The following is an 11,603-nucleotide window of genomic DNA, read 5'->3' as shown; positions in this document are numbered from 1 at the left end:
GTTTCCTCAAAAGCTATCTAGGAAAACACAGCCCTATCCAAATAGGAAGGCTTTGAGGCGGGGCATCAATGATAGACAACATAAAGATTAGCAAATTGATAATTTGCCAGATTTACAAAGAGTAAATTCTTTCCTCCAAGCATATTCCTTTATTCCAGCCAATGCTAGATAGGCAATGCTTAGAAAACTGAATGGGGTAGTAAAAAGAAATTGGATTTAGAGGATTCAAGTTTGACTGTTGGCTATTCTGTTTACTATCTGTGTGAACTTGCTTAAGTCACTTCCTTTCTATGGGTCTCAGTTTTCCCATCTGCAAAATGAAAGGGATAAATTAGATCATCTCTGAGCTTCCTTGCAGCTCTAAATGCTTTAATGTTCTCGAGAGACCCTGAAGATGACTGCAAGATATGTTTAAAACAGTGCTACTGATTTTCTTTTAAAACAAAAAGACTTTCACAGTCATACCTATTTCCAGGATAATGAGACTGATATAGAAAAATTAAAAACAAAATAAAAATGGGGGCTAAAGAATCATGCACTATGCTTACAAAGGAGAAAACCAAGTAAATTACTAGAAACGAGCATGGCAAGAAAGCAAGAGATCAGAATGATTACCCTGTGGTTATTGTTTGCCCTTCACTCTCAAGGAGGACCATGACATTGGGAAGGGGATGCCATGACTTGCAAGTAAATTGGATTTAAGTGAGGCAGGGTTGTGCAAAGTCACCAGCCTCACTTTCTCTTCTGGAGCCATCTGAGTTCAGTGAAGATATATCACATATCAATGATATAGATAAGGACAACCAAAGATGGCCCAGTGATTACCTTGTCAAGGTAGCGTTAAGAAGGAAGGCCTAATGGCACATTTATAAGAAGTCCTCAGATGTGGGAGGAGAAATACTCAATGAGAAACATTGTCATCAACTAATACCAAGAATTTAAGAGGTGTTTTAATGGTGCCCCCCCATCTCTCTATGCCTTCTAGAGAAGATCTGTTGGGTTTTAGGTTGAAGAAGTGTTGTCACTTGCCCTGGTCTTCAGTCTTCTCTCTCCATCAAATGGCCCCACTCCCATATCTTAACTTTTGTACAGATCATCTCCCATACTTGGAATGCTCTCTCCTCTCACCTCTGACTCTTGGAATCCCTTCAAAATTTCTTCCAAAACTGAGTTCAAGCTACTATCTTCTACATGAAGCCTTTCGTGATCTCCCCCAATTTATAGTAATCTCCCTTCAGATCTCCTTGCCTTTGTTTTGAATATATTTGATATCTACTTACATATGCATGTTGTCTGCCTCAATAGAATGGAGGCTCCTGGAAGTCAGGAGCTCTTTTCGTTTTTGTGTTTGTATTCCCAGTGTCTACCATGTAATAGTTGGATAATAAATAAAATGACAAATAAATCTTGTTAATCCTACCTCTCTTTGAGGCCGGGTAATGACAGTCTGATATTCTGGCCAAGAGTCCACTAGAACCTCCAAGTTGAAAGGATTTCCCCGATTTATGTGGAAAATGGAGCCATACACCTGCAGTAAGAAGACAGAGGCAGTTGAGGCTGGAGAAGCTCCATCATTTCATCCAAGTTGTCAGGCTGGGAGTAAAATGAAAGTGGGACCTGAGGATGAGGAAGATGATAGTGCTATTCCAAGGCCAACTGTGGCTTTGGTGACAAATGGAGTCATTGATGCTTATATTTATTCATATTGGGCTAATGTGTCAGAAAACGACACTTTTCCTTTTCTCTGTTTCATCTCATGCTGTTCCAGCATTCCTCCCTTCTCTTTCTGTTTTCTACAGTCTACTGCAGATTTCTTAGTAAGAGCCTGGGATTTCTATGTTGGAGGAAGATATTGCATCTCATCCTGTGTTACAGGAAAATATTCATAGTAGAAATAGCTTCTATTTCTATAGCTCTTCAATATTCAATTAACCACTTATTTCTTGGATGGGAGATGCCTATGGATGATGAGTTGGGTTTAGGATTGAAGAGGAGTAAGAGATTGAACTGTGCTGCATTTGGTAAATCGCATGTTAAGTGGTGCTAAGCCTCTTCCCAATACATAAACTCATCTCTTTCTTCATTTCTATATTTATGCAGCTGTAATGTGTCTCCTGGACTTCGGTTCTTCATGGCCAACTACTGCTGGAGATTATCACTTAAATATCCCATCCACATGGGTCAGACAAAACTGAACTTCCATCCTAATCCCACCCCTTTTCCAAACCTTGCTATTTTTGTAAAGGGTACAACCAGCCTCCCTGTCCCCAGTTTTATAATCTGAGTAATCTTCCCTCTTCCTCAATACCCACATCCAATCAATTGTAGATTTTACTCTTCTACCCATAAATTCTAATCCATTTCGCTAGTCACAGCCACTATCCTCATTCATCCACCACATGGACTATTGAAAACTGTTTTACTTTTGTCTTTGTAGCACCACAGCCTAGCATAGTATCTGACATGCAGTAGATTTTTAAATAAATGTTTGTTGAATTGGGGAAAAATATTTTCTTCCAGTGATGATATATGGCTATAAACTGAGCATTATAAAAAATTGTGGGTGAACTGAAAGACGCTGGAGAGATTGACCATTACTATAAATAAGCAAATAAGCAGCAGTACATTCCCAATGATGCCATAAATGCAAAAGGAAACCTCTAAGAAATAGAAGATTGGAAAAGGAGGTAGGTTACTTATGTATTGAAGGCCACTAGGTGGTGCAGTGGACAGTGTTGGACTGAATCAGGACGTCCTAAGCTCAAATTCTTCATCAGACACTAATTGTGTGATGCTGGGCAAGCTAGATAACCCCTATATGTCTTAGTTTCCTCAATTTAAAAATGAAAATTATGACAGCATCTACATTTACAGGATGGTTGTGCAGATCAGATGAGATGGCGTGTGTAAAGTGCTTTGCCAAAGCTCTATAAATGTTAACATTCGTAGAGTGAAGGATGACCAGAGGGAAGCCCCATTCCTTCAAATGCCCTTCAGATGTCAAGAGGTCTTTTAGCATATCGAATAAATTGTCTCTAGAGGTTTTATGAGATCATACACACAAGGATTCGGGGGAAAGGCAGCCATGAGTAAATGCATCTGCTCTGTCAGAAGGGAGGAGAGCAGAGTGCTACTGTGAGGAGATGAAAAGGGATGGGACAGAACAAAGGAAAGGGCAAAATGTGACTTGGCAGACGAGGAAACAGGCTCAGGTGTATGAAGCGGGTCTGCCTGCTTCTAAGAGTCCCGCTTCTCTGCTTCCTGCTTGGTTGCTGAGTCTCTCATCATAGCACAGAGGAATTATCAGGGATGGCCACATCTCCTTCTGTCTCTGGCGACTTCCAGCCTGACTTACCTTCAGGGACTCTGGGATGCTTCTGGCCAGGGATCGGTGGAGAGTCTTCAGCATGTGGGCCTCTCGCAACAGAAGCATTTTTGTTGTACTGCCCACCTCTTTGTCCTTCAAACCAAACATTGGGAATAAAAGGAGTTAAGGAATTATTCCATAAGGTGAGAAAGTAGAAATGACTTTATCAACTCCCAGTATGCTTTATTGGGTTTCAGCCTCAAGGTCACTTGTGGCTTTCTAGGTCCTTGAGTGTGGTCTTTTGACTGATTTCAAGTTTTCCAGAACAAATCCTTTTTATTAAGGGATTTGTTTGAGGTTGACAGTCCTAAAATGAGAGATCTCTGAAAGGAAGAACGATATATTTTCTTTTAAAGTTCCTCACAGAGAGTCAGGAATAGGCACATACACATATATATTACACCTATATATTATATTAAATATTATATATATATTTACCATGTTGAGGGGGAGTATTTAAGGTAAAGATTTTGTTAGAAGTGGGACTGATGTGCTGAAACTCTATTATTTCAGGTTGATGGTGAGATGAAAGCAGGTACTGAGAGCTCATTGAACATTCACCAAAGGAGATTTATTTATCCTTAACATATAAAGGATATCCAACAAGGTTACAGGAGCATTTAGATGAGGTGGAAGGGGTTCTTTTAATCACTGTCTGTAAACGCAGTCAGCAGGGCAGAGTGTGGGGATCTGCATGGTCTTAGGACATCTGCCTGGTCTGAAGGCAGTGCTGGGGCCGTCAAGGTTTCCCATAGGTGGGCTTTTTTATGCCAGTAGGTGAGCAGGAAGCTATACCAGTAGATTCCAGAAAGCTGCCTCAAGGGAGGTACAGCTTAAGCCTTGCCCCATTCTCAGGTCAATCAGGTCCTGGAGAAAGATTTGCTAACTTTTAGGGAAATATTTACATAACTCATGTTGTGGTGATTGGGAGAGAGATGAGTGGAAGAAAGAGAAACTGTAATAGATATTGATCTTATCATCGATGTTAAATTCATTTTTATCACCACTACTCCCACGGTCCTCATCCCTTTAATTATTGTTCTTTTACTAAGGGTACAATTATAGATCACACGCACAGTGTACTAAAAAAAAGATTTGGTGGAGAAATGAGCATCATTTATTAAGACCAATATAGTTACTTTTTGATTTGTTATTTCTGAGGACAAGGGCAATAGTGTGTTTGTTAAAGAAAGGAAAACTCAGGGCTAAAGATGGTTGATGGTTTGCCCAAATTCACAGAGTAACTCCAAAGATCCAAGAAGAGAATTTCCCACCCCCCCCAACGATCCACTGTACACACACGAGTTCTGTCCTTGTGGGGAATTACTTTAAAGAGAAATTCAATATGAAAAAAATACAACAAAACTATTAAACTCACCTAGAAAATGGAGAAATTGGAGAACGAGATGAGAACAGCTCCCTTCCTCCCAGTTCCTTAGCAGGCTGGTCAGAGTCTGACCCTTGTTGGTGCTGCCCTTTGGCCAGGGCCTCTCTGAACCAATCTTTAACTAAATTAATCACATTCTGTTTCCTATACTAACTAGGGCTATTTTACTAAGTAGAGGTTGGCAGGTGGGGAGTAGGAAGCACATAATCTCTAATCCTTGTTATTTTCTTTTAGGAAAATATATAATCATCAATTTCTGAGAATCTCACTGACTCTTTGGTTTCTCATTTGGGTTTTATCTGAAATTCCTTTATCCACATATCATAAGGAGGGCTGTGATGTTAGAAGACCTTGAGTGTAGCCTCAGTATGATGCTATTTGACCTTAGACCAGTAAATTCCTCTCTTTAAGCCTCAGTGTCCTCATCTGTTAAATGGGGGAAAGACTGAGTAATTGCTTTAAAAAGCTTTTATGAGGAATCAATAAACTTACTGGTCAATTAGTATTAATTAAATTCCTACTATGTACCAGGGACTGCATTAGGCAATAAGGATAAAAGTAATATTAATACTAGCTAGCACTTAAATAGTACTTATGATTTGTAAAGCATTTTACAAATATTCTTTTATCTTCACAATGACAAACAAAGATAACAAAGATGATTAATAGTAGTCATAATTTGTTGTTGTGTTGTTTCAGCTGTGACAACTCTTCGTGACCCCACCGGGGGTTTTCTTGGCTAAGATATTGGAGTAGTTTGCCATTTCCTTCTCTAGCTCTTTTTATAGATGGGGAACTGAGGCAAACAAAAAAAAACAAAAAAAGTGACTTGCCCAGGGTCACATTTGTACTTAAGTCTTCCTGACTCCAGAGCTGGTACTCTAACTACTGTGCCACCAAATTGCCTTATAATAATAATAGTTAATAATAATAATGATAATAAACTAGCATGTATGTATATATATGTTAAGGTTTCCAAAATATTGTACATATATCAAATTCCAACTCTCAAAGAATTTACACTCTAATGAGCAATACAAGAATACATGTGACATAAGAATAATGTTACTAAACACAGACATGTGTGAAATAGTTAATTCCAAGGTAGCATGGGCAGGAGGACCCCAGCAGTTGAGAGAATCAGGACAAAGTTTCATACAGAAGATGGCGCCTGAGCTGCATCTTAAATGAAGCAAAGTAGTCTACGGAATGGAGGTAAGTAGAGAGTATATTCAGATTTATTAATGAGAAATGTTTAACAGCTGGTTCTTTGGAAAAAAGTGTACATATGACACACTTTTATACTAAAACTGCTTTATTAAAGTTTTCTTTGTCATACTTTTAAGGCTAGACAATGGATAAAGCAATAAATCAAGCCCTGATTGGTAGAGTTGCCAGTTTCCATGGTGAACATGCTCTCTTCCACTGAAAATTTTAAGATTGAATCTTGTGAATGGGTAAGAGCTGGCTTCTGTATATACTTTACAGCCCTGGAGAATTGCATGAAGGGACACAGAGTTGGAAGATGGAGTACAGTATGGCAGGAACAGAGAGGAAGTCACTTTAGAAATGTCAAGAGTATGAAAGGGGGAGACAGCGTCTAATGAGATTGAAAACATAGATTGGAATCAGAGTAGGTAGGTGGTGCAATGGATAGAGTGCCAGGCCTGGAAGACTCTTCATCTTCAGTTCAAATCCAGCCTTGAACCTACTAGTTGTGTGATCCTGGACAAGTCACTTAACACTGTTTGCCTCAGTTTCCTCATCTGTCAAAAGATCTGGAGAAGGAAATGGCAAACCACTCTGGTATTTCTGCCAAGAAAACCCACCCAGACACAACTGAAAAACAGCAGTAGAACAGTTTCCACAGGGCTTGAAAAGGTAGGAAATCATTTGAGTTGACTGACTAAGGGAGTCACATGGTCAGAGCTATTCTTAAGGAAAATTTTGGTAAGTATGTGTTGGATGGACTGGAATGGACAAAGATTTAAGACAGAGGTCATTGCAATGATCTAGTGATGAGGGTCTGAGCTGAAGTGACTGCTTTGTGAGCAGAGAAAAGAGATTGGAGGCAGGGGATTCTGGGTGGATATAAACAGCTGGATTTGGCAATTGATCAGTTTTATGGGATGAGGGAGAATGATTACTTCCTTTAACCCATGCCTACTGCACATAACCTTCCCTTCAAATAAGATTGGGCAAGTAACAGGTGTAAGGTCACCTTTATTTCTTAATTCCTACTTAACATCATTTTGTTTAAGTTTGGTATTTCACTATGTGTGTGTGGCACGTATGCGTTGTATGTGGGGTTGTATGTATGTGTTGTGTGTGGCATATATATGTTATCTGTGGTTGTATGTATGTGTTATGGTGATTTTGGTTTCGGTTCGGATTCGCTCCCACAAATGACACAGTCTCAAGAGAGGAAGGAGTTTTATTGAACATAGAAACAAGGAAGCTTAAATCAGCATCAGCAATACAATATTCCTAGCACAATTAAAGCAGGTATAACTCAAATAAGAAATAAGAAGAGTAAGAGGAGAGAAAGAAAACATCACCAATTCGGGGGAGCACCAAGTCTCGATTACATGGCTGGGGAATCCCGGGGTACAGCCTTTGAGTCCCGAATGGGAGGGTCCCAGGCAGAGCGTCCTCTCCATGGGTGAGATTCCGAAGAGGCTCAGGGGATTGGGGATTTTTAGGGGAGAAGAACAAAGAAGGCTTGACCAAGATCATTGGTTCCTTGCCAGATATCGCTTAATTCTTTCGGGTGTTTGTGCAACCGGGACGAGCAGCATGTGTTTTTCATAGGTGTTATCAAGTAACAGTCCTAGAGAGACTAGCCAGTTCTCACAGTACTCTCTATTCCAGGAGGGGCTAGTTCCTGGGGCATGCTCCTAAGTCACGTGATACAAGTTCAGGTCACACAAAGGACAGAGTGAACTCACAATCTTATTAACTATGGACTATTGTTAATTCAGTATGTATCATGTGTGATTGTATATATTATATGTGTGGGTTGTGGGAGTTGTATATCTGTGTTGTGTATGTATGTCTGTGTGTGTGTTTTTTGAAAACACAATAGACCAAAAGATCCCATGGCATCAATGAGTTTCTACTTTCTCAAGTAGAGATTTGACTGCTGGGGTGTTATCATTCTGAGAGTTCCTCATTTAAACTGAAGGAATCATTGAACTAAGAAAGATCTCAAACTCATTTTCCCTTTCTTGTAAAACTCACTTTAGTGATAAAATGACAACACGATTGTTATTATTCCCACAGCATAAGGTAAGTAGAGCCCTCTAAGACTGGTGCAATAGATGGAGAAATACTTCCTATCCAGACCCACATTGTCCCCTCCTTCCACTTCCAAATCCCTCCCGAAAGGCTTTCAGACAAATTTTTCTAGAGATCAAAGAGTAAGGGGGTGACATAGATGAAAGTGTTCTTAGACTATCTCCCCTTGGAGCAAAATGTTTATTTACCAGGGCTTTTGGAACTTAGAATATTAAATGTGTCCTTGGACCTTCTATCTCCTGCTGCACCTGTCCCTTGAGGGAAGAGGAAAAGGAAAGTTGGCGGGGAAATGAGGTGGCTTTACCCCTTACCAAAGCTATCCCCTCTAGTTTTTCAAATGATCTTGTTCCATCCCATCTCTAAGAGATTTCTCCCCTCTGTCATCTCTATTCTGTCTTTTGTTTTCAATCTCTCCCTGTCTAATGGCTCGTTTCCTACTTCCTACACACATGCTCATGTCTCCATGTCTCCCCTACCTGAAAAAGCCTCTCACTTGACATTTCCATTGCTGCCACCTATTATCCTATGTCCCTTCTGCCATTTGTGGTTAAACTTATAAAGGCATCTACAATAATTCCCTTCACTTTCTCTCCTCTATCTCTTCTTAATCCCTTACAGTCTGGTTTCTGGTCTTATCATTCCACCAAAGCTACTCTCTTTCAAGTTCCAGTGATCTCTTAGTTGCCAAATCCAATGGCCTTTTCTCAATCCTCATTCTCATCAATCTCTGTGCAGCCTTTGACACTCTTGATTCTCTCTTCTCTCTAGGTTTTTGGGACACTCCTCTCTCTCTCTCTCTCTCTCTCTCTCTCTCTCTCTCTCTCTCTCTCTCTCTGTCTGTCTCTGTCTGTCTGTCTCTCTCTCTCTCTCTCTCTCTCTCTCTCTCTCTCTCTCTTTCTCTCTCTCTCTTTCTCTTTCTCTCTCTCTCTCCTGGTTCTCCTCCTCCCTTTCTGACCACTCCTCAGTCTCCTTTGCTGGATCTCCACAGATCGGACCCTTGAACCAGAGGTGTCACTCAAAGTCACTCTTCTATTTTCCCCTCTCTACTCCATCTCATCAGCTCCCATCAATATAAATTACTGTCTATGCTGATGACTCTCCAATCTACCTTTCCTACCCTAACCTCTCTTTTTATCTCCAATCTTGTATCTCCAACTGTCTTTTAGATCCCTCAAACTGAATGTCCAGTAAATAGCTTAAAGTCAACACGTCCAAAACAAAACTCATCTTTCCTTCTGTACCCTCCAGCCCTCTTGCTTTCCTTATTACTGTAGAAGCAAGATCATCTTCCCAGTACTGCAGACTTGTGACCTAGAGGTCATCTTGGATTCCTCACTATCTCTCCCCACTTCTTTCCCAGCGCCCCACCCCCGATACATATACTATATCCAATCTATTGACTAGACCTATTGATTCCTCCCTTGCAATATCTGTCAAATACACCCCCTTCTCTCCTTTGACACTGTCACCACTCTGGTACAGGTCCTCATTACCTCACATTAGGACTATTATAATAGCTTATTGGTGGATCTGCTTGAATTAGGTCTTTTCCCACTCCAACCCATCCTCCATTTTAATTATGAAAGTGATTTTCCTAAATTCCAGGTCTAGTGGGAGAGATAACATGAATTTTTTTTACATACAAGATGCAGAATAGATGGGAGGTAATTTTAGAGAGGAAAGTTCTAGCAGTTGGTTGGAGGGGGAGCAGAAAAAGTGACGTTTGTGCTGTGTATTAAAGGAAGCCAGGGATTCTAAGAGCCAGAAGCAAGAACGGAAAGTATGGAACTATTTCCTTAAGGCTTGACCTCTGTGTAGTATTCCTGACTGATTTGATTAGAAAATCATTATCTTGCTCCTTGTCTCGAAGCATATGTCTTTCAGGCACTAGCAGCACCTTCCTACTCAATAAAGTCTCTCGACTCTCTGTGGCCTCCAGGATCAAACAAAAAACCTCTGTTTGGCATTCCAAGCCCTTCATAACTTAGCCCCCTCCTGCTTTTCCAGTTCTCGTACATGTACCCCTCGATCCATGATTCTGGCTTTTCTGTTTCACAGATAAGACAAATCATTTCTCAGCTCTGGGCATTTTCTCCCCCTCTTCCTCTCTGCCTACTGGCTTCCCTGCCTTCCTTTGGATCTCAGCTAAAATCTCCTCTTGTACAGGAAGTCTTTCCAAATCCTCTTAGTTCTGCGGTCTTTCTTTTGTTAATTATTTCTTCCATATAGCTTGTTTGCATGGATATTGCCTCTTCCTATTAGTGTCTGAGTCCCTGAGGGCAGGGACTTCTTTTTGCATTTTTTATAGTCCCAGTATTTGCCACAGTGCCTGGATTATACTAAGTACTTGATATATGTTTGGTTGATTGAATATGAGACCTCATGGGGACTTTAGAATAAAGAATACAAAAGCTTGGTCAGCACTCAAAGGGATCTTAAAACCTGCTTAACCACAGGTAGATAGGACAGTCAGGAATACTCTTAGCTTTGTGACCCTAGGAATTCAATACTTCACCCATTTATGCCTCAGTTTTCTCTGGATGAGATTAACAGGGCCTACATGCCACACCATCCTTTCTCAAGATGAAAGTCAGTCTGGTACCTCTCCTTCTCCTCCATCTTCTTTCTTCTTCCCAGAAATCTCCATAAACCAATTATTGTCCCATATGTACACGCACAACCTCTGGAGTGTTCCCTAAAATATCTATTATTATGCATTTTTGGAATCTGAGCCTTCCCAATTGTGGCTACATTTGTTTACTCTGCTGGCTCTCTGGTGAAGTTATTCCTCAATTTGGAGTCAAATTCAAGTGCCTCTAAGTTCCCTTCTATACAAATCTATGGCTCTATGAGCATAGAATGTTAGAATTTAAAGGTACCTTAAAACAAAATCATCTTTCTGAGTTAAAATCTGGCCTCAGACACTTGCTCACTGTGACTCTGGGTAAGTCACTTAACCCTGTTTGCCTCAGTTTCCTCATCTGTTAAATGAGCTGCAGAAGGAAATGGCAAACTTCTCTAGGATCTTTAACAAGAAAATCCCAAATAGGGTCATGAAGAGTTGTACATGATTGAAACAAATGAACAATGATGAAAGAACTTGAAGGAACCATAGGATACAGAATTTTTAAAGTTTATTGGGGCCTTTGACATTGTTTAGTCCAGCCTCCTGATCTTTGTATTCTGTCTTGATGATACTGGTGGTGAATGACTGCTGTGACTCCCCAGTCACTTGTCACCAGCATCATCAGTGACTCCACAGTTCTGTCTGGACTCACACTGGTGCCTTTTCAGAATGAAAAGCAAATAGTACATTCCCTTCCGGAAGAATGATTGGCTTTGAAACTCATGGACAGGGATGTTGGAATAAATACAGGTAAGGCGGTTTTTAGATAATTATTTTTGTTGAAAATGGAGAAGTGCCATTAATGCCTGAAAGACATATGCTTCAGGACAAGGAATCAGCTGATGATTTTTTAATCAAATCAGTCAGGAATACTGAACAGAGGTCAAGCCTTAAGGAAATAGTTTCATACTTTCCCTCCTTGCTTC

General features: G+C 40.4%; 1 protein-coding gene across 2 annotated transcripts in view; it reads right to left on the bottom strand.

Moving 5' to 3' along the window:
* Positions 1-4,847, bottom strand: part of LOC138177071 (glycine N-acyltransferase-like protein 2) — a 22,308-nt gene extending 17,461 nt beyond the window's left edge. The window contains exons 1-3 of one of the 2 annotated variants that reach the window (XM_069108054.1): positions 4,746-4,847; positions 3,356-3,460; positions 1,421-1,528 (exon numbers count right to left, since the gene is read on the bottom strand). In XM_069108054.1, coding sequence (XP_068964155.1) covers positions 1,421-1,528; positions 3,356-3,433 — 186 coding nt within the window. In that variant the 5' untranslated portion in view covers positions 3,434-3,460; positions 4,746-4,847. The remainder of the gene's footprint in view (positions 1-1,420; positions 1,529-3,355; positions 3,461-4,745) is intronic. The other variant, XM_069108055.1, reaches the window with a different exon arrangement.
* Positions 4,848-11,603: the final 6,756 nt, after the last annotated feature.

The sequence above is a fragment of the Petaurus breviceps genome, unplaced genomic scaffold, assembly GCF_028583685.1.
Source record: "Petaurus breviceps papuanus isolate PSGF00001 unplaced genomic scaffold, PetGlider_PUasm1.0 90330, whole genome shotgun sequence".
In the NCBI taxonomy this organism is placed as follows: Eukaryota; Metazoa; Chordata; class Mammalia; order Diprotodontia; family Petauridae; genus Petaurus; species Petaurus breviceps.
The sequence above is the reverse complement of the archived record's forward strand: the minus strand, read 5'-3'. Positions and strand labels throughout refer to the sequence as shown.